General features: G+C 37.0%; 1 protein-coding gene across 1 annotated transcript; it reads right to left on the bottom strand.

The window, feature by feature from the left end:
• Positions 1-1,029: 1,029 nt before the first annotated feature.
• Positions 1,030-13,212, bottom strand: LOC145821440 (alpha carbonic anhydrase 1, chloroplastic-like). The gene is made up of 5 exons (XM_082917962.1): positions 13,165-13,212; positions 10,557-10,682; positions 3,945-4,073; positions 1,276-1,282; positions 1,030-1,197 (listed from the first exon to the last, which is right to left on the bottom strand). The coding sequence occupies exons 1-5, from the start codon at positions 13,210-13,212 to the stop codon at positions 1,061-1,063; spliced, it is 447 nt and encodes a 148-aa protein (XP_082774088.1). The 3' UTR covers positions 1,030-1,060.
• Between the last annotated feature and the right edge of the window lie 1,062 nt (positions 13,213-14,274).

The following is a 14,274-nucleotide window of genomic DNA, read 5'->3' as shown; positions in this document are numbered from 1 at the left end:
TCGTGATGAGCCCCATGGGCTTAAACAGTGGACTAGAGAGAATCTGAGTCCTTTTTTTAAAGGTAGGAATCAAATGACTAACTTGTTCTTATTTACATTCAACAAAAATAAATATAAATATGTTTCTTATTTTCTATAAATGAAAAATAACAAACTATAAATATTATCAATTCGAGCTTTAGTCTAGATTGTTCATGAAATAAACAAGTTCCATCATTCTTTGCTTGATAAGCTCTCAAGCATTTAAAGACTGTAGAGAAATTGAGACTAATTGAGCATGCAATGAGAATGACTCAAGGAGAAGCCAATCAAAGATCATTCATGAGATAAACAAAGCCAAGATTGTTCTTTATTTGAGCCTCAATCCTATTTTGAAGCATTTTCTACTTAGAGCATTAGCAATGGACTAGCTAAATGATGTGTTAGTATCAGTTGCTAATTTTTGGCCAGTTCAAAACACTATTTTGTGTTGCAATGAAGTTGCTAACTTATGTGTTAGTGATAATTGTTAGTATTGTGTGTTAACATGTGTGTTAACTGTGGCTAGCATTTTAGTTAGCGAGAGAGAGGGAGGGAGACGTGGAGAAGTGCCGTGGGGTCTTCCGGTCGGTTGTCCTCCCGGACGTCCGGACCCTTCAAGGAAAATATATACATATATTTATTACAGTTGACCGGCCGATTGTGTTTTTTGGCTAGCCGACTTTGTTTTTAGTGTTAGATGCTAACTGAACAAGCAGAAAAAAGAGAAGAGAAAGAGAGAGAGGGGCACTGATAGTGCAGTGGGGTGGGGGCCCACTGTACTATTCAATTATTATTTATTTTATTTATTGTTTATATATATATATATATTTTTTTTTAACACACCTTAACACACATCTTTCTTAGGAACAAGCCTTTATGAAAATTCCAAATTCATGTCAACACAATTTATTAGTTTAATATATTGCACTGCATGTTGATGTGTTTTGTCATATTCTAGTGTATTTTTGATGAAAACACAAAGATTTTATTATTATACTAGTATTTCCTTCGTTCTTTTTAAGAAAATGAAATATTCTAATTATTCTAGAAGAAGCAAATGAAAATTTTGTTGATGAAATGAACTAGCTAGTATCTCACCCAAGACATGCCAGATAACATTCTCAGTGCATGGAGGAGTGGTGAGAGAACCAACATACCTACAATACTTGTTGGTTTCTTTTCACAATTGCGAGGTGTCAAAGGTCCCAATAGCAATTTCAGCTGTTCCGTTACTTGCTTACTCAGCTAATTTACTTTGGATCTGCAACCATGAAGCACCACAAATTAGGAACTTGTCAAACTCTTTCGTTTATTTTAAAACCATATAACAAATTCAATATGAAGTTTTCTCACAGTCACTTCTATTTTTGGCTATAATACTATCACCAAACTGTGATTAGGGATGCCAATTTCTCTCTACTCCATCCATCTCTGATAAGTCTTATTAAGGCAAGGGTTGGTTTTTCTTCCCTATTACATTCTACCCTGCCTCCACCCTGATTATATTTGTTAAATCTATTTGTTTGTATATAATATATATAATTTAATTTTCTAAAATACAGGATTAAAATATCAAAATATTGGGAAAGATTATGGTACACACTCATCAAAGTATATGTATCATATGCACCTTATAACTCACTACAAGAAAAAGCATTTTCGGCGACTAAAAAAGCATTAGTAGCCAAAAGTGAAGACTTTTGGTGACTAAAAAAATTTATTAGCCAAATGTATAGGTTTTGGCAACTAAAAATCTATTTAGTCGCCAATATATGGCTTTTACCAACTAAAAAAATTTTAGTAGCCAAAAGTAAGGACCTTTGGCGATTAAAAAAAATTTAGTAGCCTAAATTGAGGCATTTGGTGACTAAAAACATGTTTAGTAGCCAAAAGTGAGGCTTTTACTGACTGCAAACATTTTAGTAGCCAAAAGTAAGGCCCTTTGGCGACTAAAAAAAAAATTTAGTAGCCTAAAGTGAGGCATTTGGCGACTAAAAACATGTTTAGTAGCTAAAAGTGAGCTTTTTGGTGACTAAAAAGAAGTTTAGTCGCCAAAAGTGGTAATTTTAGTGCGGGAATTTTATTTTTTAACGAATAAAAAATAATGAGTAGCCAAAAGTATAGAATTGGTGACTAAAATTATGTTTAATCACCAAAAGTGGTCTAAAAATAAATTATGTTTAATAAAAAATAATTTTGTTTATATATATACTTTTATATTAATACGGGTTTATGTACTATATAAATAATATATGTTGCATATATAATCATATGGTGTTATGGAGGCATAGTAGAAATAGCGTGTTGTATAAAGTTTATGGTGTGGGAGGTTGATGGTTCGAATCTTTGCAAGAGTAGAGTGGTAAATTTTTTTTTTTCACATATAAGCTTTTGGCAACTAAAATGTTTGGTCGCCAAAAGCTTGAGTATTGGCGACTAAAAAAATAGTCGGTAAATGTATAATTTTAAAAAATATAATTGGCTATTGGCGACTAAAACATTAGTCGGTAAATGTATAATTTAAAAAATATAATTGACTATTGGCGACCAAAGTTTTGGTCGCTAAAGACTTGCTTTTTGGTGACAAAAATTTTTTTAGTCGCCAATACCTTTTCCGACCGTTTTGATGGTTCGAATCTCCGCAAGAGGAGAGTGGTAATTTTTTTTTTTTCACAAATAAGCTTTTGGCGACTAAAATGTTTGGTCGCCAAAAGCTTGAGTATTGGCGACTAAAAGAATAGTCAGTAAATGTATAATTTTAAAAAATATAATTGACTATTGGCGACTAAAACATTAGTCGGTAAATGTATAATTTAAAAAATATAATTGACTATTGGCGACCAAAGTTTTGGTCGCTAAAGACTTGCTTTTTGGCGACAAAAAGTTTTTTAGTCGCCAATACCTTTCCTGACCGTTTTCTGGCGACCAAACCGATGACTAAAAAATTTAGTTGGGGAAATTAAAAAATCGACTTTTGGCGACTAAAAATTGACTTTTGGCGACTGAAAATTTAGTCGCCAAATGTGTTTTTTCTTGTAATGACTATAGAAAAAATTGATATAACACCATACTTTCTTTTAAGTCATAAATAAATAAATAAAAAAGTCATAACCAAAATATAAAAAAGTCATAACCAAATATTTAATGTTATAACTAAAGAAGAATATAGTGTAACTAAGAGGGCATATAATATAGGGGGTGAGTATGATAAAATTTTCCCAAAATATTACAGTTAACGGTCATTTTTATTTCTTTATCTCTAATATATAATTCTCATCACTTAACAATTATTATCCATAATATCTTACATCATCTTTCATTTTTATTAGTAGTGTCATTTCTAAAGCTGTAAAATTATCCTGCCCACTACTCTGCCACCTCCCTGATTTGCCCTGCCCTCCTCCCATCCAAAATTTAGAAGCGTAACTAGTAGAAAATATCTAAGGAAATTTCACTTTACTCACTTGTGGTTTATTCCATGTGGGATTACCCCTTTTATTTTTGTAAATAACCACATAGCCCTTTTGCGGTTTGTGGACTGAAGTGCACTGTTAGATCCGTTTACGATTTAATAAAAAAGATTAAAATACCCTTGTATATAGTAATGGAAGTGTGTGAACTACGGATATTTTCATCATTTGTTTGGAAGGTAAAGTGCACCTTAACCTTTTGTGCTTTATTCCATATGCGATTTATCTCCTCAAAATTTAAAAATGAGCATATAACCCATGTGTTTCACAGTTAATGTTAAATTGGACGGAATGTTTGATGATACATTTTAATCTACAAACCACAATGGAGTAATCCGCACATGAACAAAAGCACAGGGTAATCCGCACATGAATAAAAGCACAAGAAAGTAAAATGAAATTTGTCCAAATATTTATATGTTATTGTAATTGAAACAATTATGGGACTTATACAAAACTCAAAAGAGAGAAAACATACAAAGCATTATCAATTGTGTGCTTAGAACGAGTGTGCCAGTGCATTTGCTGCAAGGTGTAGTTTTTTCCTTTTCCAATCAACACTCCTGCATTTCTAATTTCCATCTACATGCAAAAATTCTTCATTGAGCAATAACATACAATTCTTAATGCCACAAAATCCATTTTTTTTACCATTGCGATTAGTAGAGATGCTCCATTTTTGAGAGGTCTTATTTTCTCCTACCTAGAAACTTGATATTTTCATTTATATAAATAAATTAATGTGCAAGAGGTCTCGTGAAAACCTCATAAGCCTATATTTACATGGAGACTCTTAAATTATTGAAAAATATTATTTTTACCCTCTGAACTATAAAAGCACACAAATGAATCTCTTAAATTATTGAGAAGTATCGGTTTACTCTCTTAAAAAATCAATAAATACACTTAAAAAGTATAATATTTGTGAAAAAATTTTTAAAAAATTTACTAAGTACCAAAAATACAAAAAAATATAAAGAAAAAAATCAGAATTCAATATATTTTTTGTATTCTTGTATATTTATTGATTTTTTTAAAAAAATTATAAAAAAATTACTTTTTAGATACATCTAAGCAAGGTGTATCTAAAAGAGTAAAAACATTACTTAAAATTTCATAAATATTCACTAAAAAAAATACAAAACTCAATTTTCAGAAAATTAAATTCAAAAAATTGAAACGAAACAGACTAAATGGTACGTTTTTATAATTTAGGAGGTTTGTTTATACTCTTTTATAGTTTAGAGAGTCAAAGTGATACTTTTTAATAGTTTATAGGATCTATTTATATATTTTTATAATTTAGAAAATCAAAATAATATTTTTCAATAATTTAAGGAATCCTCATATAAATAACCCTTCACTAATTCAAAGTCAAAGTTATAGTTTGTCACTTCCTCGCACGCTCTATTTTTTTTTTTACCATTTATCTATTGTGCTTGCATATGAGCCACCCAATATATATAATTGGCAAGAATGTAAATAAATGAAGGAAATGAATCGTCAAATACATGAATTTGCTATAAATTCATATGAAAAATAGAGAAATATAACACTTCCATCTAATTAACTTCAAAAATTCCGTTACAAATTGGACAACTCAAACCTCAAACGTTGGAGGATAATAAATAAATCTTTTATGTTTTGCCGAAATAACTTCAATTTTTTATTAACTACGACGATGGGTAACATACCTCAACATTGTAGCCATTGTTAAGCAACGTGGCATTTACAGTGTTAGTGTATAATTGTTAATAGCTTTAATTGTGAATAACTTTAGCACTTTATTCTTTATGCTTTCAATGGGCATCCAATGCATCATATTCTCTCTATAAAAAGAGTGCATTCTCTTTGTAATAAACACACGCAATTACAGAAACAATTCAGTGTCACTCTCTCTCTCTCTCTCTCTCTCTATCCTCTCTCACTCTCTCAAACTATTATTTCATGGTATCAGAGCCCAGTGTTACATTTCTGGCAATTTTCGATTTTGGTGTTTAGTCCCGTACACAGTGGCACTACATCAAACCAAACCGCTCGGAATTTCTTCACGATTCCAACGGCACCAAGCCTGTTCTCAAAAAACCTTCCACGCGCCCACACGCGCCGCCTTTGTCCTCTGCGCGTCACCACTTCCGCCACCACTCTCACACGTGCCCGCACGCGCCATTTGTTGTTGCTCACTTCCGCCACGCGCCCACACGTTCGCGGCTGACGTCAGCCCTGCCTCTCCCGTACGCCGCGCCTGCTACTGTACGCCTCTCGTACGCCGCTTCACTAGTGTGCACCCACATGCGCCAAAACAGCTACCATGCGTCGCGCCTGCGCCTGTCCGCTACCGTGCGCCGTCGCCTTCCTGCTAACGTGCTCCTCCCTGCACTTTGCTAACGTGCGCCGCTGACATCATTGTTGACATCATCTCTGTCCAGCATACCTTTCCTTGCTATTTTCAACCTTCTGGACTCACTGGTACACTCTGTTTTACCTAATTTTGCTCCTACAGGTCTATTCCTATTGCTTTAACCCTACTCAACTAGTATTATGGATCGTCATGATGCCTCCCATCCCATTTCCGTTATTTTGAATGGTTCAAACTATGTTCTGTGGGCCCAAGCCATGTCCTATTTCCTCAAAGGAAAGAAGCTCTGGCGAATTGTCACCGGGGATGTGACTAAACCGGTGAAAGACAGTACCACTAATGAAACTACTGCTCCTACTGCTACATATGAAGACCGACTTGAGGAATGGGACAGTAAGAATTACCAAATCATTACCTGGTTTCGTAATACCTCTGTTACCTCTATCAATTTTCAGTTTGGTCGCTTTCAGCTTGACTCTGTAACTACTCCTGCAAAAGACATCTAGGATTTTTTGAAAGAACGATACCAGACTACTGGTCTTGCCCATCAATATCAACTTCTAAACCAACTTCATCGCATGCGCCAAGAATCCACTCAGTCCATTAATGACTTCCTTTCTCAAATGTGCTCTGTTTGGGATCAGCTTGCTCTTTCAGAACCAACTTGGCATAACCACGAAGATACTGTTTTATTTACTATCTATCGCAACCAGCAAAGGTTGGTGCACTTTCTCATGGCTCTTACTTCCTCTTTTGAGCCCGTACGTGCCTCTCTACTTCATCGCCATCCATTGCCCACTCTTGAACAAGCAATTTCTGAGTTACTATCAGAGGAGACTCATCTCGGTACACTTCAAACTCATCATGTGGACTCTGTTCTTGCCACTCCTTCGTACCGGCCATCATTTACCCAGCGGACCACTGCTTGCCTCTATTGTCAGAATCGGGGCCTTCCTTCAGCCCATCTCCTGGTCAATTGCCTCGTCAAATCCTGCCGCTACTGCAACAAACTTGGTCCTGGTCATCTGCAACAGGATTGTTTTCGCAATCCATCCCGATCATCCTCCAATAGCCACTCCTCTCGCGGTGGCTTTTCCCGGGGAAGCTTTCATCGTTCCGGGAATCAGTCTCATCACACTGCTACTGCTGCTTCTGGGAATCAGTCTCATCACACTGCTGTTGCTGCTTCCGGGAATCAGTCTCATCACACTGATGCTGCTGCCTCTGCGGGGTTCTCTGAGTCACCTGCTCCGTCTACCACTCGCTTTTCTCCGACGGATGTAGAGGCCATGCTCAAACAACTTCTCTCCCCTTCTGGTACACCTCCTCTTACTGCTTTGTCTGTAATCCCAGGTAACTCTTCTTGGTATTTTGACTCTGCCTGTTGTAATCATATGACCTCCAGTTCTACTATCTTTTCTTCCTTCTCCTCATCTCCTCATATTCCCTCAATTCATACTGCTGATGGTTCCCTCATGTCTGTCCGTCATGTTGGTACTGTTTCCCCCTCTTCTTTATCTATACCTCAAGTTTATCATATCCCTGCTCTCACCTTAAACCTTATTTCCATTGGTCAATTATGTGAACTTGGTCTAACTGTCACATTTTCTGCTACTGATTGTTTGGTACAGGACCCTCAGACGGGGCAGACTATTGGGATCGGCCGTAAGCGTGGACGTCTCTATGAACTCATTCACCTTCATGTTCTTGCCTCTCCTCAGATCGCTGCTCCTACATCTACTTCCTCATTATCTCCCTTTCATCTTTGGCATTGTCGCTTAGGGCATATTTCTGTTAATCGCTTAAAGTCTTTGGTTTCTAGTGGACAGTTGGGTCATGTAATTCCCGATCATTTCGATTGTATACCCTGTCAACTTACCAAACAACCTGCTTTATCATTTAATAAAAGTACTTCTGTTTCCCTTGCACATTTTGATCTTATACATTCGGATATTTGGGGCCCCTCCCCTACTATTACTATGGGGGGATCCCGCTATTTTTTTGTTTTTATTGATGATTTTTCCTAGTTTACTTGGTTTTTTCTCATGAAAAATAGGTCTGAACTTAAACACATTTATTATAGATTTGCCCAAATGGTCCACACCCAATTCTCCAAAGCCATCAAAATTTTTCGCTCTGATAATGCTATGGAATATCGGGATTCAGATTTCCTTTCCTTTCTTCAGCATCATGGTACACTGCCTCATCGTTCTTGTGCTGGCACGTCCCAGCAAAATGGCCGCGCTGAACGGAAACATAGGCATATTCTTGACACTACTCGCGCTCTCCTTCTCTTTTCTTCCTGCCCTGAAAACTTTTGGGGGGAAGTTGTCCTCACTGCTGTTTACACTATCAACTGTGCTCCTACCCCTGTCATCCATAATCAAACTCCCTTTGAACGTCTGCATGGCACTCCCCCTCCTTACGCCAATCTCCAGGTTTTTGGCTCTGCCTGCTTTGTTCTACTTCAATCCCATGAACACACCAAGCTTGAACCTCGTTCTCGTCTTTGTTGCTTTTTTGGGTATGGAATTGAACATAAAGGCTTTCGCTGTTGGGATCCTCTCTCTAAACGTCTTCATATCTCCCGCCGTGTCGTTTTCTGGGAGCACCAAATGTTTTCCTCACTATTCTCCTTTCACTTACCTGCACTTTCCACTACTGTACTATTTACTAATCCTTCCATAGATCTTTTCTCTGCTGATTTTGATACAGGTTCCTCCTTTATCGAGACGCCCTTGCTCACTCCTGATCCCGTCCAGCCTGCTCTCCCTGAAGGTCTACCTCTTATTGCCACACCTCCTTCTCCACCGGTTCTTCCTCTCACCGATCCTCCTACGGGTTGACCACGCCGGGTAACTCAACCTCCTATCCATCTTCGTGATTATATTGTTAGATCTGCTGCCTTTTCTACTTATGAACCTACCTCCTATCGTGAGGCTTGTACTAATCCTTTTTGGCAGCAAGCTATGACTGATGAACTCCAGGCCTTGGACAAAGCTCATACTTGGGATCTTGTTGATCTTCCTCCTGGCAAGACTGCGATTGGCTACAAATGGGTTTACAAAATCAAAACACATTCTGATGGCTCTATTGAACGCTACAAAGCTCGTCTTGTTGCCAAGGGTTTCAACCAGGAATATGGTATTGATTATGAGGAGACATTCTCTTCTGTTGCTCGGCTTACCTCTATTCGCAGTTTACTTGCTGTTGCTGCTGCTCGCCACTAGGGGCTCTTTCAGATGGATGTCAAAAATGCTTTCCTCAATGGTCATCTTCTTGAGGAGGTCTACATGCAACCTCCACCTGGGTCCACTTTTCCACCTCATCAGGTTTGCAAACTACAGCGTGCTCTCTATGGCCTCAAGCAAGCGCCTCGTGCTTGGTTTTCTACGTTCAGTTCTACCATTCATGACTTCGGGTTCACCTCTAGCTCCTATGACTCTGCTCTTTTTATACGGACTACTTCTCATGGTACCACTCTTCTTCTTCTGTATGTGGATGATATGATTATCACTGGTAATGATGAAGCTGGTATTCTCCACCTCAAACAGTTTCTCCACCGACAGTTTGAGATGAAGGACCTTGGTACTCTTAACTACTTCTTAGGCCTTGAAGTCTCTCATGATTCTACTGGTTCCTATTTGTCCCAGGCCAAATATGCATCCGATCTTCTGGCTCGTGCTGGTCTTACTGATTGCAAAACTACCTCTACTCCAGTTGATCCTCAGATTCGTCTCACTCCTCTCGATGGGACTCTTCTCTCTGATGCTACTCTTTATCGCCAGCTCGTCGGCAGTCTTGTCTATCTCACAGTAACTCGTCCTGACATTGCCTATGCTATTCACATTGTCAGTCAGTACATGTCGGCTCCCTGCACTCCCCACTATACTGCTCTACTCCGCATCCTTCACTACCTCAAAGGCACTCTGTTCCATGGCCTTCACTTCTCTGCTTCCTCCTCTCTTGAACTGCGTGCCTTTTTCGTTGCTGATTGGGCTGGGGATCCTATGGATCGACGCTCTACCACGGGTTTCTGCTTCTTCTTAGGGGATTCTATTCTTGCTTGGCGTAGCAAAAAACAATCCCTCACTGCCCGCTCTAGCACCGAAGCTGAATACCGAGCTCTTGCTGATACTACTCAGGAACTTCTCTGGCTTCGCTGGCTCCTTGTTGGTATGGGTGTTTTTTCTTCTGGTCCTACCCCTCTCTATTGTGACAATCAGAGTGCCATTCAGATTGCTCACAATGATGTTTTTCATGATTGCACCAAACATATTGAGATTAATTGTCATTTCATTCGCCAGCATGTTACCTGTGGTACTGTTCATCTTCTCCCTATTGCTTCAGTCGATCAACCTGCTGATATCTTCACTAAGGCTCATCCTTTTGGCCGCTTCAATGATCTTGTTTCCAAACTCAACTTAGTTGATGCTTTCCCTCCTTGAGTTTGCGGGGGATTTTTTGTTTATAATTGTTATGTTAGTGTATAATTGTTAATAGCTTTATAATTGTTAATAGCTTTAATTGTTAATAACTTTAGCACTTTATTCTTTATGCTTTCTGTGGGCATCCAATGCATCATATTCTCTCTATAAAGAGAGTGCATTCTCTTTGTAATAAACACACATAATTACAGAAACAATTTAGTGTCTCTCTCTCTCTCTCTCTATCCTCTCTCACTCTCTCAAACTATTATTTCATACAGGGTAATATTGTCTTCGTAAGGGCTTCAAGGTTTTATTAGCAACAGCTTTGTCCTCCACAATGTTAATTGGAGACTGTGATTTTCCGTTCGAGCATGCCGCATAATCAGGGCTCAAGCTTCCCCACTTGTTTCAAGCTCGGAAACAAAAAAAAAAAAAAAAAACAAAAACAAAAACAAAAAAACAAAAAAACAAAACAAAACAAAAAATTAATCTTTGTTAGTTGGATTATGAAAACATTTTCTCCTCTTAGCGATTTGCAGAGGTGATGGTGGTGAAAAATGCGATAGTGGTAGAGGTGGAGTTGTGATGGTGGTGGTACAGGTGGTGGAACTCATTTAAACAAATTTAAAAGAATATTCATATTTAACCCATTTAAATTTAATTTTAATTAGATTTGTAAGATGTAATCCAAATCCATTTAAATCCATGTAATTAAACGATTTATATTAGTCTAGGTTCCAACTTCATATAGAGGAGAAGCACATCAAATATATATATAAGAAGTGGAGAGAGAGAGAGAGAGAGAAGCACAACAAATATATATATATATATATTTATATATATAAGAAGTGGAGAGAGAGAGAGAGAGAGCATACCCTCTTGCTGTATGGCAGTATGAATGGCAAAGGTGTGGACAAAGAAGAATGCAGTGGCTATAATGACCAGGAAGGTGAGTTGGGCAGCCATTGAAGGTGCAATTCTGTTTAGAATTCAATTGCATATCTAATATCTTCTATTACTGATGATATTTATAAAGAGTTAGAGATACTCTTTTGAGATCCCTCAGTTGTGTTTGGATAATGAATTGGAACAATTGTAATAAAATGGCATTACAACATATAGGAGTTTTAGAGTAAAAATTTTGTTGCAAAAGACATTTAGGAACCAATTTCCATCATCATGAGGATAGTCAATAAAAAGTCATTTCGAAAAGTCAAAAATAAGGCTTTTAGCGACAAAATTTTAAAAATATCATTAATAAATAGACTTTTAGGAATAAAATAATTTGCTCTTAACATGGTTTATTTTTTGAGATAAAAAATTTAGTTTCAAAAAGATAATAATTCATCACTAATATCCAATTTTTGTTGCTAAAAATATAATAAGGACACTGTTTGTAACAAAATTATTTGGTTCCTAAAATATAATTTTGTCCTTAAATTTTGGTCTCTAAAATCTTAATTTTTTGTAGTGTGGTATAAACTCAAAATAATTTTTAAAAAGATGAAAATACCAGACTTAATTGCACAATCTAATGCATAAATTGTTTGTACTTCCATCACATTGCGATTATTTTGAGTTGGGGTCTTTTTTATTTTTATTTTTTGCAATTTTCCCAAATAAATTTAGATAAAAAAAAAATAGCAATGTCTTTTATGTTTTGTCATTTTTTCACGTTGGTCCTAGTGGTGTATAAGGACGCGCTATGGTGTGAGGTTCATTCTCTCTCGTCTTTCGACGCGTTGTTAGATCGCTCTTTGTGTTCCCTTCAATTGTCTTCTTGTGGTCCTATAAGACTACGGGCTAGGGAGGGGGGTATTCTCATAACCCCCCTGCCCCTCTCGCTCACCCCTTCAGAGGCTCCCAAGAGTCCACCTCTTACGTGGGAATGCCACTACCTAGCGAGACAATAACATTCGACACCCTATGCCCTTCATCTTATATGCCCTCCAATCGGCTTCTTTTATGAACTTGTCGCTTGTTTATAGATCCTCCATAGTAATTTTGTTAGGTCACACTATCATCTATATATTCATTAATGAATCCTTACATCACATCCTTGGGTTCTTTTAGCAAACTCTGTTGACACGCCACCCTTTGCCTTACCCTGGATTTGAGATCCTGCTCCCTAACGTTGATATAGAAGCCTTACTATACAATGTAGGGACCCTGTTGAAGGTATGAGAGGTGATTACACCATAATATGGTGAACCCTCTCACACCAAATCAAAGCTTTATATGGTGATTCAATCTTCCCACAGGAAGAAGTAACAGGAAGTAAGAAGTTTGAAATTTGAATGAAAAGTAACAATGTTTGGAAACATGGTGACCATTGAGTTTGATTTCAATAGGTTGTAACCATTGATTAACAGCCACCATATGCTATAAATATATGGACAATACATAGGTTCACTACACTTAAATTTCTCTCTGTTTTTCCTTTTCTAGATTGTATTCTTCTGCGTGATAAACACCCTCACGGGAACTTCGATCCATTGCTATTGTTTTGCCTTTAACTCCTTACGAATGCTAGCATGGCACTAAACTTAATGTTCAAAATCTCAAAGTCTGGGGATGTAAAGCACATGTACTTATTCCCAAACTTTTAAGGGATAAATTGGAAAGTAAAACTTGGGAATGCAAGTTTATTGGCTATGTTGAAAATGAGAGTGGTTATCATTTTTACCATCCCAAACGTGGATTAATAGAAAGTAGAGATGCTATTTTTCTTGAATCCACTGATCTTGTTACTTCTATTGAACAAATTGAATTGCTCTCCGAAGTATCTCAGGATTCTTCTATTCCTTCTTTGTCACACGATCACATATTCTCCTAGAACCATCTAATAGTGGGAGGAAACGCAAATAGCATGACGTTGTTTTACTTGCTTCGAATCCTGAGATAAGTGGGAGTAATAGAGCAAGACATCCATCTTCGTTTTTGAAAGATCGTTATGTTTTTCAAGTTGAAGAACTTAATAACTTAGTAGATGATCCTACTAGTTGTAATGAAGCAATAAGTAGCAGCGATGCTACACAATGGCTTAAGGCAATGAATGAAGAACTTGAATCGATCAAGAAAAATGATGTTTGGGAATTAACCGATCTCCCAAATAGAAGAAAAGTCATTGATTACAAATGGTTTCTTAGAAATAAATTCAAAGTAGATGGAAGTTTGGAGAAATACAAGGCCAGGTTAGTAGCCAAGGGATTCACTTAACAACTTGGAATAGACTTCATAGATACATATTCTCATGTTGCAAAATTTGCCTCAATAAGGATTCTAATGGCGGTAGTAGCCAGGATGGATTTGGAATTGCATCAATTAGATGTTAAAATAGCTTTTCTCAATGGAGAATTAAAAGAGGAAATTTATATGATGCAATCTGATGGTTTCCAGAACCAAGGCAGCGAGGATAAAGTCTACAAGTTGAAGAAATCTCTGTATGGACGTAAATAATTTTCAAGACAGTGGTACTTGAAATTCCACCAAGCCATTTTAGAAATGGACTATGTTGTGAGTCCATTAGATCACTGTGTTTATATCTGGAAAAATGATAACAAGTTAGCAATATTGTCTTTATACGTGGATGACATATTGTTAGCAGAAAATTGTCCAGATATGACTATAAAAACCAAAAATTTCTTGGCATATAGATTTGAAATGAAAGACATGGGTCTTGCAACCTACGTTCTAGGAATTAGAATTTCAAGAGATAGAAATTCAAAATTATTATATCTAGATCAAGAGAAATATCTAGACAAGGTGCTCAAAAGATTTAATATGGATAACTGTAATTCTTTAAGCACATTTGTTTGTAAGGGACAAAGTCTTAGTAAAAGTATGAGTCCTCAAACTAAGTTTGACGTTGAGGAAATGAGAAATGTCCCATATGCTCAGGCAGTAGGCAACCTAATGTATGCTATGACAAGCACAAGACCTGACATCTGTCATGCAGTCGGATTGGTAAGTAGGTTTCAATCCAATGCAGGTA

Source organism: Camellia sinensis, chromosome 3, assembly GCF_055761805.1.
Source record: "Camellia sinensis isolate YWXY chromosome 3, ASM5576180v1, whole genome shotgun sequence".
Classification (NCBI taxonomy): domain Eukaryota; kingdom Viridiplantae; phylum Streptophyta; class Magnoliopsida; order Ericales; family Theaceae; genus Camellia; species Camellia sinensis.
The sequence above is the reverse complement of the archived record's forward strand: the minus strand, read 5'-3'. Positions and strand labels throughout refer to the sequence as shown.